Here is a 15,185-nt window from a genome sequence, read left to right as displayed (position 1 = left end):
AGTGGCTGAAATTAAATGCTCAAATGCTGTCTGGGAATAACAATTCATTTTGTTGATCTGTCTTCTAAGTTCTGATATGTCCTTAATTTGATTACTTTTATTTATTTCAGACATTACCTTTAATGGAAAGCAATTCTGTGCCAACTTTGCAGTCTTTCTTCAAAAAAGTGAAATCTGATCTGGTATGAGTATATTTTTCTTTGCCATTTTCAGTGCTGTCAAAATGAATGCAATCATCAAATTATGCGGTAAATTATGCGGTAAATATATATACTGTGTGTGTATATATATATATATATATATATATATATATATATATATATATATATATATATACACACACAGTATCATTTGCCAGCCCTAGTTGTGTTTGTGCCGTTTATGCTTTGGTATAAAAGATTGTTTCTGGCCCTCTACAGGAGCCCTTGTCAGTACAAGACAAGAGTTACATCATGAATGAAATGAGATTCCTCCATGAAATCTCTGCTGCTCTGTCCACCCTGAGAATCGCCATCGGGTTCCTGGAGTTGTCCTTCAGCTCCAAAGACATGCCGTTAGTGGACTATATGAAAACTGAGCTGAGAATGGAGGACAGAGCCAAGCACCTAGAGCTGCCGGTATGGTATCATTGTCTGTGTCTCTCTGCGTGTGTCTTTCTCTCTCTCTCTCTCTCTCTCTCTCTCTCTGTGTGTGTGTGTGTGTGTGTAAAACATAACACATTTAAGTAGCACTATTTATGTCATGTCATTGCTTATTGTGGGTTAGTGATCCACATTAGAGAAACTTCCATTCTTGTGTTATTCAGGTTTTGGAAACCAGCCAAGTGAAGCATATTCAGTCTCTATGGGAAACTCTGTCCACCAGACGCTCAGCTCTGCTGACTGAGATGAATCAGGTGTGTGGCCCCATAGCATTAACATACTTTTATGTTTTACTTTTTTTATATTTTAAGTTTACTAATATCTACGGAGCCCGTGAGGTGACATGAAAAAAAAAAATACTGAGAAAAGGTATGTCCTTGGGACAAACACTGACTAGGTTTGCGAGATCTTGAGTTTGTTTTTGCGAGATCTTGAGTTTGTTTTGCGAGATCTCGAGTTTGTTTTGCGAGATCTTGACTTTCTTTTGCAAGATATTGAGTTTGTTTTGCGAGATCTCGAGTTTCTTTTGCGAGATCTCGAGTTTCTTTTGCGAGATATTGACTTTCTTTTGCGAGATCTCGAGTTTGTTTTGCGAGATCTTGAGTTTGTTTTGCGAGATATTGAGTTTGTTTTACGAGATCTCGCAAATCCATCAATGCTCGGTAGCGTAGCCAGAAATGTTCAAATGGGTGGCCATACAAACATTAATCATAGGCATGTTATATTTATGACATAAAAGTGGAATTTATTGAAGGCATTTGATCACAGCTGACAAATTACGCAGAAACATTTTCAACTGGAGCAAAACAATGCATGAATGTAGCTTCGGTGCGTCACATGAAACACAATTCTTGAATTTCCCCTGGGGATCAATAAAGTATCTATCTTTCTATCTTTCTATCTATATATCTATCTATCTATCTATCAATTGAGACAATAGATTGACCATATTGGACAACTTCAAAGCCTTATCATAGGCATGTTACATTCATGACATGAAAAGTGGAACTTATTGTACAAAAATGACACATTATGCTGTCGGCTAAACATTTTAAACTTGCGCAAAACTGCATGAACCCAGCATCGGTGCGTCGCATAAATTAAAACACAAATTGAAGCAACAGCTTGACCATCGGACAATCCTACTGCAAAGCCTTTTCATAGGCATGCAGCGTTTATGACATAAAAAGTGGAATATGAACGCATTTCATCACACCTGACAATTACGGAGCTAGCGGCTGTAGCCTACGTGATTTTACTGATTCTTGAACTATCAGCGCAGTGTTGACTTGCCCGTCTGTTTTAGATGGTGAACGTAAACGAAGGAAAGCCCTCTAATTGGACGGGCAAGACTGACAAGTAGACAGGCCCGGCCATGGCTACGCGTATGCTTGGTAGGCAAAACTAGTGGGAAAATGTCTGTAAACAAATTTGGTAGCCAGAAAAAAGAACATAAACAGAGGATAGAAAATACAAAAAAAGGAGGGAGAGAACGCAAAGAAGGTAGGCCTATGGTTCTTGGCTTCACGTTCGGGCAACAGACGAGTTCGAGGTCTTTAGACTCGAGTACTTTAACTAATTGATCTGAATTGGTTGATGTTTCTCCTGGTAGCCTGTGCTCGCCTGTGCTGCGTGCGTATACCTAGGCCATAATGGCTGTTGCGGTCGTGGGCGTGTTGCTCCCAGGCACAGAATAACGTAGGACCGGCCCTGTCTAAAATCAAAAGACTATCACTGCGTGTGTGGTAACGTTAACTTCTGGTCTTGACTCACTGCAGAATGCAGCGGCTTGTTCACTGCACTGGAGAATACAGCTAAACAAGTTAAAGAAAGGGAAACGAAACTTCATATTTGTAAAGCCTCTAAAATCAAATTGACTATTGAAATCGAGGTTTAGGATGGAGTGATGTGTAGGAGCGATGACGCCCCCGCCCCCCCTCGGCTTTTTTCACAAATCTCACCCTGACTAGGTTGGCTTGTCAGTCAGTGTGGAACGCAACCTCAGACCAAAGCAGATGCCAAAATAAGGAACTGCAACCTAATTCCAGTGGCTAAAGCTCTCCGGAACATTTCTAATGGCTCTCATATGCATTGATGGATTTGCAAGACTCGCAAAAGAAAGTCAAGATCTCGCAAAAGAAACTCGAGATCTCGCAAAAGAAAGTCAATATCTCGCAAAAGAAACTCGAGATCTCGCAAAACAAACTCAATATCTCGCAAAAGAAACTCGAGATCTCGCAAAAGAAACTCGAGATCTCGCAAAACAAACTCAAGATCTCGCAAACCTAGTGAGTGTTTGTCCTAAGTACATACCTTTTCTCAGTTTTTTTTTTTTTTTTACCTTTGTTTTTTTTTTTTTCATGTCACCTCCGTAAATATCACACACAAACAGTGAGTGCACAGTCTGATCAATGGTTAATTTGTAAGTGTACCCACACATTACTGGACCTCTCTAGTGCCCCCTGTGTGTTAGATCATTAACAATCAACTTTATAGTAAATGTCAACTCAATACAGTGCTAGATACGGATGGATGGATGGATGGATAGATGGATAGATAGATGGATAGATGGATAGAGAGAGATGGAGAGATAGAGAGAGATAGAGACAGCTCTGGAAAAACCACTGCACATTGAGACTGCTGCACATTTTTCTGATGTCATCCTACTGTTGCTGAGTGACATACGAATGAGTTGACGGTCATATTCAAATTTGCAGTGGTCTCTTAATTTTGAATATGACTAAATTCATTCATCAAATTGATACTTCTATTGCCACACAACAATGGTTGTGTTTTTGTTACAGTATCTCAAACCAGTGAAGAAGAAAATAAAGAAATACACAATAATAATACTAAATAAATAAATAAATAAATAAATAATACAAAGGAAAGAAATGTTCATTTCAGTTTAGTTGTGTTCAAAAGTCTTATTGCTGAAGGGCTGTTTTTGAAACGTGTGGTTTCAGTTCTTATAGATCTGTAATGTCTTCGAGAGAGGAGAAGCTGGAAAAAGGTGGTTTGGTTGAGAGGGATCTTTGATTATTCTGGAAGCGCGGTTTAAGGTGCGCTTAGAGTACAGAGCGTGGACTATAGGGAGGTTACCCCCAATTATGTCAGAGGCTTTAGTGACAACCCTCTCTAATTTCCTTTATGTGTGACAGTCTGAACTCCCATACAACACAGTGATGGATGATGTGATGATGCTCTCTATGGTGGCTTTGTAGAACTGCACCAACAGGTGTTTGCTCACATGGTTGCAAACTTCTTCAGTTGCTTAAGGAAGTATAGTCTTGGTTGAGCCTTCTTGATTATGTGAGTGGTGTTAATTCCCCAATTCAAATTCTTGCTGATGTATGAGCCAAAGAATTTAAAGGGAGTCTGTCAAGGTTATGGGCTGGTCACATATAATAACTGGGGCATTGGTGTTAGGATTCCTCCTCAAATCCTTAGTCTATTAGTATTTTCTTAGTCTTTAAGGTGTTGAGATGGAGCTTGTTGTTGCTGCACCAGTCTACAGCCCATTTGACCTCTGCGATATTGAGACTCATCATTATCACTTATGCGGCCAATGATGGTGGTTTCATCTGCATATTTGAACATTTTGACTAAGTGGTGGTGACATATCAAGTCATTAGTGTAGATGAAGAAAAGTAGAGGAGATAGCACACAGCCTTGTAGAGCACCAGTGTTGAGAGTCAGAGGGCATGATATAGCATTATTAATCTTGACTGATTGAATTTTGTTCCTTAGGAAGTCCAGTATCCAATGACACAGTGCTGTATTAATATCCATGCCTTGAAGCCTGGAAATAAAGTATGAGAGGATTGATTGTATTGAAGCTGAAGTCAATGAACAAGATATGTGCATCTGTTGCTCGTTTTGAGGTGTTGCAGAGTGAACAGTCAGGTAGAAGGCATATTCCACAGAATTTTTTGCCTGGTAAGCAGCGGCATCGGGCTATAGCCCCGGATGTTTTTTATCAGCCCTGGATCTTTCACAACACTTATTTTCAAAAAAAGAGCAACTAACACAATAATATTGGGGATCAATAAAGTATCTATCTATCTATCTATCTAATATATTTATAGCTAATATTCCGCTCGTGCATTAAAACCTTGAGATGAGATGAATCTATTTATCAAACATACAGTAGAAGTAGGATATGGGTATCCTCTCACTCTCCTTCATGCAGCAGATCTAACTTGAACGATACTTTACTATAGGCCTACAGCATAATTTGGAACTATTTTGAGTGCGCACAAGAGATAGAGAGAGAGCGACAGAGAGAGAGAGAGAAAGAGCCAGTACCAGGGCATTTGATTGTTTGCATTTCTTATTTGGTATAAGAAAGTAATAAGGAAATCATACTGTAAAGGCAACAAGGACAAGGAGGTGGCAGAGTTAGGGAACGATCAGACAGGACGCGGTTTTTGCAGTGATGCCTTTTTTATGTTGTTTCATATTGCCAGTATTGGGGCGCTGCTTATGCGCCCAGAATGCCGCGTATTATTCAGGTTTGTTAAATAGCGTTATGAGCCTGTCCTGCACTCCCTAGCCTATAGATTGAAGCATGGCCAAGCAGTGCTGGCCTTACTTTGCCTTTGTAGAATCAAATTGGTGAGTCTTCAATGATTCGTTCTCCATAAGCATAAGCATAACATGAACCATATGATATGCATCTTTGCTAATTAAAACGTATTACACTCTGCTAGCTGGCTAGGCTATAGTTTGTTTTCAATAGCACAATAACACAAATGCCAATATAGCAACAGGTCATTACATCCTCTCATTGCCAAAGCAATGACGACTGCTCATGATAACTTAATGTATGCAATGCATATTATGCAATAAATGTGGCGCAAATTCCAAAATGGCTTCAGCTTTTCGGTTGTGACGCATTCATCCACGCAAAACCAGACGTATGACGTCACTGCTCCTGTGCACTCGTCCAAGCTGTCACGCAGGTTTTGAAGGTGTCCCAGTCAGTGCATTCAAAACAACCTTTAAGTTTCCATGGCATCTGTGGACCATACTTTCATGGTGCTGGATTTTTTGAGTTTGTGACGATACTACGATGTGATGATATGGTTTGGTAGGCATCATGAAACATATATGACCAAGACACCACCTTCAACCTGTGTGAGTCTTAAGAAACACCATAAACTATCGCATTAAGTATATATACTGTTTTGATCCTGTGAGGGAAATTTGGTCTCTGCATTTATCCCAATCCGTGAATTAGTGAAACACACTCAGCACACAGTGAACACACAGTGAGGTGAAGCACACACTAATCCCGGCGCAGTGAGCTGCCTGCATCAACAGCGGCGCTCGGGGAGCAGTGAGGGGTTAGGTGCCTTGCTCAAGTGGCGGTTCAATTCCCGGCTTCCACCGGTGTGCCCTTGAGCAAGGCACTTAACCCCAAGTTGCTCCGGGGACAATGTAATCCCTTGTAATATAGCTAACATATGTAAGTCACTTTGGTCAAAAAGTGTCTGTTAAATGTAATGTAATGTAACATTAGAACAATAACCGTGCTTGTCTAGCTTGTTTAGCCTACATTGAGTTGACTATGTGGCTTAATCCATTGATGTGGTGGAGCTCTGTCGTTGTGGTTTGTGTACAAGGAGAGACCCTTTGCTTACGCCAGGAGTAGAGAATTTTTAATGTAATTTAACATAATTACAGAGAGCATACAATATTGAAGGCCATTATTACATGTATTGGTGTTGCAGTAATCCCATATACATTGTTTGGCCATCCTTTTCAACTGAAATCCCATAAAACCAGATAAAAAAAAACACATCTTCCAATGCATTTCTATGGAACTGTGAGCTGAAGATCTTCCTGGGCTTTCCCAATGGCTTCGAGAGTGCCCCCATGTTTCACTGAGCTCTCAACATTTGGCACTAAAATGACGTGATAATAAACAGCCAGCATTATAATGTATAGTTGTATAGATTGTGCAATGTATAAGTGTACATGTCTTTGTTTTAGGATCCATTCTTCATGGTCGACCTAGAATTCCATGAAGAACTGAGTGAAGATGGAGAGAGAGATTTGGTCAGCAAATTGGCAGAGATTAAAAACATGGACATGTTCCTCACTGAACTGCATGATCTCATCATGAACATGAAGGCCAGAGAGTTTCAGCCATGGTGGCCGTAAGGGTTTTCCCCGTTTCAACTTCCTGTTGCTTTAAATAATCTTGAGTGATTAGTGGTTCATCATGTTTATTGCTCATAGAATAAATGTGTCAGAAACCTCTGAATTCTTGGCACATGAAATAATAAAATCCTGCAGTTAAACCAGTAGGTTCATAATTAATGCATATCAAAGGATTGTTTTATATTAAATTAAATGTTCTTTTTTCTTTGTGTTTCACATAGGTTCAGTTCGACTTTTGAATATGTACTATCAGATGAAAAAGAACTTGATGAAGACTCCTTTAGAAGCCTGATAAAACCTTTTGGCGAAGAACTGGAGATGAAAAATGTTATTGCTCTGTGGAAGCTGGCAGTGCAGAGAAGAGCTGCCCATGTGAGGTCTGTGTAGAACTAGAATGATGGAAGAGTGGCAGCACAGAGATAATGTAGGAATAGCGAAAGAATTGCATAGTAATTACTGTGTAGAATGGGGCAGAAAAAGTGAACCGTGGGAAGTTTAGTAGTATGCAAAAAAGATTTGCTCATATAACGTATACTGATCATATAACTGCTTTAATTCAGCTTGCTCCAAAAGAAATAAAAATGTGCGAATGCTGCAATAATAGATAACCTGTGTGGAACAAATTAGACTTAGAAGTGTTTTGCTTAGACTTAAAGAATGTTTGTTTAAAACGTGTGTTTTTGATTAGATTTTTGTTTTAGATTCAAAGTGTGTTATGTTAAATGAAATGTGTTTTGAACAAGTGTAAGAAAAAGGCATACTAGCAGTAAAAAACTGTAGGCCAGTGAGAGGTCAATGACAAGTCACCGGACAAGAGGAAGACGAAACAGAGAACCATTCATTCATGGCAGGAAGCGTTAATTATTATTATTATCTCTAATTCACGTTGATTATTATCTCTGATACACATTTATTATTATCTCTGATTCATATTCACTTTTATCTCCGATAATGTTGATTTTCCCAAACATGGATTAAGCTTTTTCTATATCGAAGTTCTCTTTTTAGTCCAGGACTAGGCATAATCCATCTGATGGAATCCGGATGTTTGAGTCTGAACGTCTTGGGTGTTTTTCCGTTTGGAGTTTGTTTCTTTTCCAAATATGTGCACATTTATTAACCTTTTTTCATAATGATCACATATTCTTTGATTATTTTTAGCTTCTTTGGTATGTGCTTTTATATGATTTCTTTATTTACAGGAAGCATTTATTTTAAAGTGACCCACTTTGTACTACATTCAGATCAGATTTCTAGAAAAGTGTTTTTAAGAGTGGCCGCATAACTAATATGTTTTAAACCCATTTGCCTTCAAGTTCTGTGACACATGAGATCAAATTGAATGAATGAGCAGAAGTATGATCTATTTTAGTTATTCACTTGTATCACTTATATATATATTTTCCAGCAATTTTTATTTTTTACTTGAATGTATCTAAGAGTGTCATGACACATGAACCCTAACCCTAACTTGTCATGACAAAAAGCAAATGACACTTAATAACAGAAGCGTTATTTCATAAACGTTGACTTGTTTATAATGTTTATGACACGTTCATGACAGTTCCATGTAACTCTTATGTAGATACCTTCAAGTAAAGTGTACTGTAACATAAAACATTGTTCTCTGGATTTCTAGAAAAGGTGTTCACTAAATTCAAAACTGGTAAGTAGTGTTCATGGACCAAAGTATGTTTTAAGATTGGTTTCATAACTTTGATCTGTTTAGAACCCATAAAGAATAACATATTGTTCTTTTAATTTCTGTCTAAAAATAAAGTCTAAATCAATCCAATCATCCACTCCTTGAATGACCTTGTTCTTGTATTAGAAGAGAAATCAGATTTCTCAATAAAGCCTGAAAACTGTTGACTGTGTTGAGGGAAAGCAGGAGACAGCAGTTCCGTACAAAAATAGTCATTTATTGTCCACACAAACAGGCAGATCCAGGAGCACAATTGGAGTCCAAACATGAAATGCAGGGTTCTTCAGTCTACAAACATGTACCGTGCCATAAAACTAGGCACCAGGAACCTACTCTTTCTAGGCTCCCTGTCCAAACAAGGCGACCTTGTAACTTTGGATCTCACTTAATCCTTGCCTCACAGCAAGCAAGGTTAACTTTACATTTAAACAAACAAACATTACTCTCTACGACTTCCCTGAGTTCTGGACCTCAAGCTCTTCCGCGTGTCTTCCTGGTTCTCCTGTGTTTCCAGTCTATCGTGTCTCTCCCCCGTGGGAAAAAAACCTGCCTTTAAATAGGCTAGGCAATTACCCCAATCAGTATGTCGGGCTAAACCATTGTAGAGGGGTGAAGGTCTATACCATAATGCCCACACAGTTAAAATCTCCCAGTATAAAGACACATGCATACACCTACATACACAAGACATAAACAGCAATAAAACAAACTGAGTGCAGGGGCCTGTACTACGAAGGGAGCTTAACCTACCCAGATGTAACCCAGGGTTACTTTGTTAAACCTGGGTTGACAAAACCTGGTTATCTTAAGTGGTGTTAATCGGTACTACGACGCTGATTATGAAGTTGATTTGTTGAGCCGGGGTTAACCTCATTGGAGTTTGTGCGCATTCACATAAAAGGGGCGGGTTGCAGCGCAAATCACCACTTTCAGTGATGACGCGTTCACCTTATTTTACGGATGAGGAATGCAAAATTATTATGACAAGTTATGAGGAATTACCTAGCGTTCATGGGCTTCGTAAAAACCTTTCTCCGAGTGAAAACATCATCATTCCGCGTCATTCACGTCACTTAATGTGTGAGTCAGAGGTCGGAAACTGGGGCTAGATTTTGCTAACAGAGTTGCCCAGTTAGGGGCTCGTCAACACTTTTGTCGTCACGTTGTAGTTCGTTTGTAGTCCATGTGGCCTTTCATGTCCAACAGTTTTAATGTGAACTTGGGAATTTGCCCTTTTTATCACTTGAAAAGCTGCATATCTTTCTTTCACGAGCATCTTACACTATACAGCGGGGAAAATAAGTATTGAACACGTCAACATTTTTTTCAGTAAGTATACTTCCAATGAGGCTATTTGCATGAAATTTTCACCAGACATTAGTATTAACTCAAATAATCCACCCATATAAAAAAATCCAAACATTAAAGTCCATAGGTAGAGTTATGTGCAATAAAGTGGAATGACACAGGAAAAAAGTATTGAACACGCCTGCTGAAATTTCTTAAATACTTTGTGGAAAAGCCTTTATTCGTAATGTAGAAATCTGGGGTATTTCTGTATGTATTCTGATGTGTTCATCTGTGTTACTTTTGTGTTACTGTGTGTAGTATACAACAGGGAGAGGTTCATATTATTGTACATAACTGTGCCTTAGGCCTGTGTACCAGCAGGAAGGTCATACAGGCCGATGTTTAGGAACATCTGAGGAACATCAGTGATAACATGGGCCGAGGGAGACAGCATGTCTGCCTATTCGGGCTAGTATCTCCATCTGGCCAGGGCCGGGTTTTGTACAGTGGTTGGTACCTTCCACGTTGGCATGATTTACGTTGATATGATTTTAGTATAACAGGCTTTGTCTCAGGTTTGGACTTCGAGACGGATCGAGGAAGCGACTCGGGGAGCATCTTATGCCAAGACGCTCAGCAGCAGCCCGCTTCTACTAACTACCACACCTGTTAGACTCTGTGCAGTTTTACTGTTTGAGACTTAGCCTGTGCTCGGTTACTGAGTGTTGTACCATCTACAATAAATTCTTTTGATCACCGATCCTGATCCAGCCGTCAAGCTTTATTGACCATCTTCAATACAGACATCAGAACTAAAACACAACGCAAAACGATCGTGAATCCAACATTTGGTTTCCGTGACCCGAACGCAAGAGGAGGGGGAAGACGAGAACATCCATTCGGCGAGGTCAGACTGAGTCTTCGGGTTCAAACAGACTTCGAGGGCAGATCTTGAAACTTCACATCTGTAAGAAGAGTCTATTTTGGGGCCCGGGCTGACGTGACCAACCCCAGCTGGAAGCCTACCAAGAGGGAGGACGCTGTGTGCGTGTGCACCCGCCACAGTGAAGAAACTCTGACCAGGTGAAAGCAAAGAGTTTTTTCTCCTCTGTGCGTGAAAAGAACCAAGAGTAAAGTTAAAAAAATAAACATAATTTAGGGAGTAAATTAGAATTTTTTTGATTTAAAGCTGCACATTAATGAGAGTATTGAAGTTTGTGTCATTAAGTGTTTTGACAAGTAACATAACTATATGCCTATATCAATGATTGATGAGCGCTACATGTCATTTGATATAAGAAGTTTTCTGCTAAAGTAAACGGGTAAAGTGTACACATATTTTGGGTAATTGGAATAGATTCGTGAACGAATTAAAAGAAGTAATCGATTAACTACGGACAAGCTTGGGGGATTAAAGCTTTTCTTTTTCTGTACTGCCATTACATGCCAAGCTGTGTGGGTTTTGTGATAAAAAGCTGTGTGGGTTTTGTGATAAATGCTGTGCGGGTGCCGAAGAGAAAATAGAAGGAGTTACGGTTGCTACAGTTATTATTGTTGCTGAAGTGAACTGTGTGGTTGTTTCTCAAGGTCTTTGTTTAGTTTAATGGCCTAAGACTAAACTTAGCGTTACAGTTATACAGAGAGGACACGAAATCACCAGAGGGGGGGTGTTTTGGTTGTGCAGTAATTGAAAAGTGGGATAGGGTTTCCAACCTATGTTTTTGTTGACTTGGTCAACTGTGAATTTAACGAGAGATCGTTAAAGGTGTGAATGAGACATTAATTTTTGTCGTTGTCCAGCCGTTTTTGGGAGAAAGGAAATAGTCTGAGTTAACTGGAACTGACACTGGTGAAATTTATTGTTGTGGCTTCATGCTGTGAGTAAAATAATTTACCAAGTGCCAGGTTACGGAGCGAGAGAGATAAAGAGAGAGTGTTTTCTTTTCCCTGGCGGGAGCAGCAAGCGTGTGTGTGAGTGTGGAAAAAAAAATAAAAACAAAATAAGAGATAGACAACTTGTGAACAATTGAGAGGCGAAAAAATTACTAACCAAATTTTCAAAGTGCAAAGTTGTCACTATATCACTACCACATCACGGAAAAATATAAAGAAATATATTTAAAAGGATCACGTCACTGCACGAAACACATAGTACAATTTAATATTTAATGATTTGATATCAGCACAATCCAGATATGGTTCTTGGTAGGAAAACTAAGTTGCAGGCCTTAGCTGAGATACACGACTATGTGTCAGATTGGATGGCAGTGAAATTACAATTGGGCAAATTTGAGAAAAAATTACAAAGAAAAATAGAGAAGTTGGAATTAGAGATCCGAGGCAGGATTTGGAGAACAGAGATAGACAGACGTGATTTGGAGGAACAACTCATGGAAGCGGATGTGTTGCCAGAACAGAGTGAAATGAGGCGAAGAGGAGTAGTCTCAGAGGCCCACTCAATGGGGAGGAGCCAACTCCTCCCATACACCCCGGCACCTATTGTGGGCGGGGGTCGCAACAGGCAACCAAGCACCCGCCTCAAACCGACTCTGCCTGACTTGGACTCAACAGCGCCATATGCCATGGTGGAGACATCTAGAAGTGCAGTGGACATTGATAAAGACAGCTTCATTGGACAGAATGCTGCTGTTATGGGAACCCCACCTGATCAACAGCCAGCAGGTGACACGAAACAAATCATTCTGGCCCCATCAGCAGCCAATGCTTTCTACAATCCACGAAGACAAGGAAGAACGTCTGCAACCAACCATCATCAAACTGCTCCACTCCAGTATGGCTATCCACAGCCACTAGCCATAGCTTCAGTACCTCCTCCTCCCCCATTGTTGTTACCAATGCCACTGGCTACAAGCCCTTACCCACCTCACCCACCTGTCAACTCTTTCCCCACCCGACCACAACCACCACCCCCACCCCCACCTGTCAACTCTGATTGATACTGGTGCTGAACTTACAGTCTTTTCATCCGACCTATTGGAGAAACACAAAATACCTCTGTCAGGCATCATCAAGACAGCTGGTGGACCAACCGGAGAAAAATTCAGTCTGAAGCAGACAGCCCCAGTCACCATAGCCATTGGAGAAGGAGATGGAGAAGTCTTGTGGAACCTGAGAAGGCTAAAAAGAGAGGATCTCCTGGAACATCCAGCATGGGCTAAGGGAAAGAATGACTGTGGACTGTTGGAAATGGAACCTGTCAGACTGACTGGAAAACCACCTCCGTGTGTGAAACAAAGTCCCATCAAGAATGGACAGCTTGTGGCAGAATTGTTGGATGCAATGCAGCTGCCAAAAGACCTGGCAGTGATCAAAGTAAAGTCACATACAAGGCAAGACACCATTGAAGCAAGAGGCAATGCAATGGCGGATGCGGTGTCAAGAACAGCCGCAAGAAAAAGAGAGGGGGGGGATGACGAAACGACTAACGAGAATGGACACGGAAATGGAAACACGGACGGATCTAACGGTAACAGGAAAATTTTTGAAAATGACGACGAGAAATGCATGATGAGAGTGACAAAGAAGGTCAAGGAAGAAGGGAAACAGGAAAGTTTGGCCAACATCAAAGACATGCAGAACAGCGCTAGCCGAGAAGAGAAGTGGACTTGGATTGAAAATGCGGCGAAGCTCCATGACGACAACCTGTGGAGGTTTGGAACACGAACAGTGGCTCCAGAAAGTCTTCTGCCATACCTGGCGACGCAAATTCATTCACTTGGACACGTGGGAGTGGAGAAGATGAGGAACAGATTCATACAGGTCTGGTGGGCCCCAAAGTTCACAGCAACGGCCAGGGACATCGTCAAGCGGTGTGCCACCTGTCGGCAAAACAACCACGACAGAAAGGTCAAGCTGCCAACATTGAAAACACCTGCTCCACCAGGGCCTTTCAGAGTTCTTCAGATAGATTACATCACTCTTCCAAAGTGCAAAGGCTATCGCGACGTTCTGATTGTTCTGTGCAAGTTCTCTAGGTGGATCGAGGCGTTCCCTGCACGATCCGGAACTGCACTACACACTGCCAAAGTCCTTGTGAAAGACATCATTCCCCGATACCGTTTGCCAGAACAGATCGGCTCAGATCAGATTTTGTTGATAACACAGTTGGCAGTGAAGGTCCAGGGTGAGAGAAAAGTGGATACATGCGAGCCATTGCAAACTAATAGAACCGCCTGAAACATGACGCGCTTGGGTAGGGTACGAATTCTATCTGAGGTTCCGCCGATCTTCTTTTAGGGGTGAGGTGTGAACTAGAGGGGGGAAGATTCATGGGAGACTTTCATTTTGACCAGGAATTTATGACGTCAGGAGAAATGAAAGGTTAGGGATCCGAGGGTAGAATCTTTCCTTTGAGAATCCGAACATGCTCAGAGTGTTGTGGTAGTGGACTCTTCTTGACACAAACTCATGTTATGAAAAGTTATAGACTTAGATAAGTCTTATAATTGATTTTGATGATTAAATATGTGTGATTACTGATATATGAAATGTTTAATCTGAGGATACAATTACAATTGCCGATTTTTGAGAATGATTACAGTTAAGCTAGATCAAGAGGGGGGAGTAATCCTGTAGTCCTGGTTCTAGAGGTTGGTTTCTGGGGACACCCGTAAGGGAGCTGAACACGCAGCAACGGGTTAACCGGGGACTCACTGGGGGACCAGGGTTGGGAGGTTGCTACACCCCTATAATAGATGATTATATATACTATTGTTTTCATGACTATCCTTCAACTGATACTGCTCTTTCTTTTCACTCCACATGTGCCTATGAGGTTGCCGGGAGCCACAGACAACATCTGGGACAGAGACTTTGCCTCTGAACTGAACTGTTGTCTGCCGGTCTCCTGCACTTCTCCCCAAAAAGACTCTGTTTCCCGAAGGAATCCTCAACTCCATCATTCTCTAACAGCGATCAGCTCACTGAATTCTGTGTTGTGTAACTGTTGTTGTGTGTCTCCTTTATCATCTGAAAATGTCACCGAGAATGTTGTTTTGTTGTGCTGTTATCCTGTGTCACCTGGTTATTGTTACTGATACTCTGTATGACAGCCATCATGATGTGCACAAGGACAACACTTTCCTGAAGACGGCTCATGGGTTGGCCCAGGCCAAGCGTAAGCATTCGTGTTGGGTATGCGGGTTAATGCCATCTGCCTCTGAAGTGTATCCTTACATAGCCATCCCCTTTACCATCCCAGAGTATGTAGCAGCCTTTAACAGTACTACAAATGGTTCCCCTGATGACATCTTTCCAAATCCTCCATGGGTCGGAGGGCCCCCTACTAAGCTTAAATTGAGTTATGCCCCACGTGGTGTGATCTGTTGGGTGGCCGACAAGAGTGGACGGTCGGTGGTAGG

At 41.1% G+C, this 15,185-nt stretch overlaps 1 protein-coding gene across 1 annotated transcript in view; it reads left to right on the top strand.

Annotated features, from left to right (window-relative positions):
• Nucleotides 1-8,604, top strand: part of LOC143099421 (E3 ubiquitin-protein ligase rnf213-alpha-like) — a 351,714-nt gene extending 343,110 nt beyond the window's left edge. Inside the window, exons 63-67 of the mRNA XM_076262416.1 lie at nucleotides 111-182; nucleotides 420-617; nucleotides 806-895; nucleotides 6,639-6,805; nucleotides 7,031-8,604. Coding sequence (XP_076118531.1) covers nucleotides 111-182; nucleotides 420-617; nucleotides 806-895; nucleotides 6,639-6,805; nucleotides 7,031-7,196 — 693 coding nt within the window. The 3' untranslated portion in view covers nucleotides 7,197-8,604. The remainder of the gene's footprint in view (nucleotides 1-110; nucleotides 183-419; nucleotides 618-805; nucleotides 896-6,638; nucleotides 6,806-7,030) is intronic.
• The last annotated feature ends 6,581 nt before the right edge of the window (nucleotides 8,605-15,185 follow it).

This window comes from Alosa pseudoharengus, unplaced genomic scaffold (assembly GCF_046254945.1).
Source record: "Alosa pseudoharengus isolate Yale_2024_CS ecotype anadromous, Long Island Sound unplaced genomic scaffold, YU_APseudo_1.1 YU_APseudo_1.1_scf_28, whole genome shotgun sequence".
Taxonomy (NCBI): Eukaryota; Metazoa; Chordata; class Actinopteri; order Clupeiformes; family Clupeidae; genus Alosa; species Alosa pseudoharengus.
This window is presented reverse-complemented; position numbering and strand designations above follow the sequence as displayed.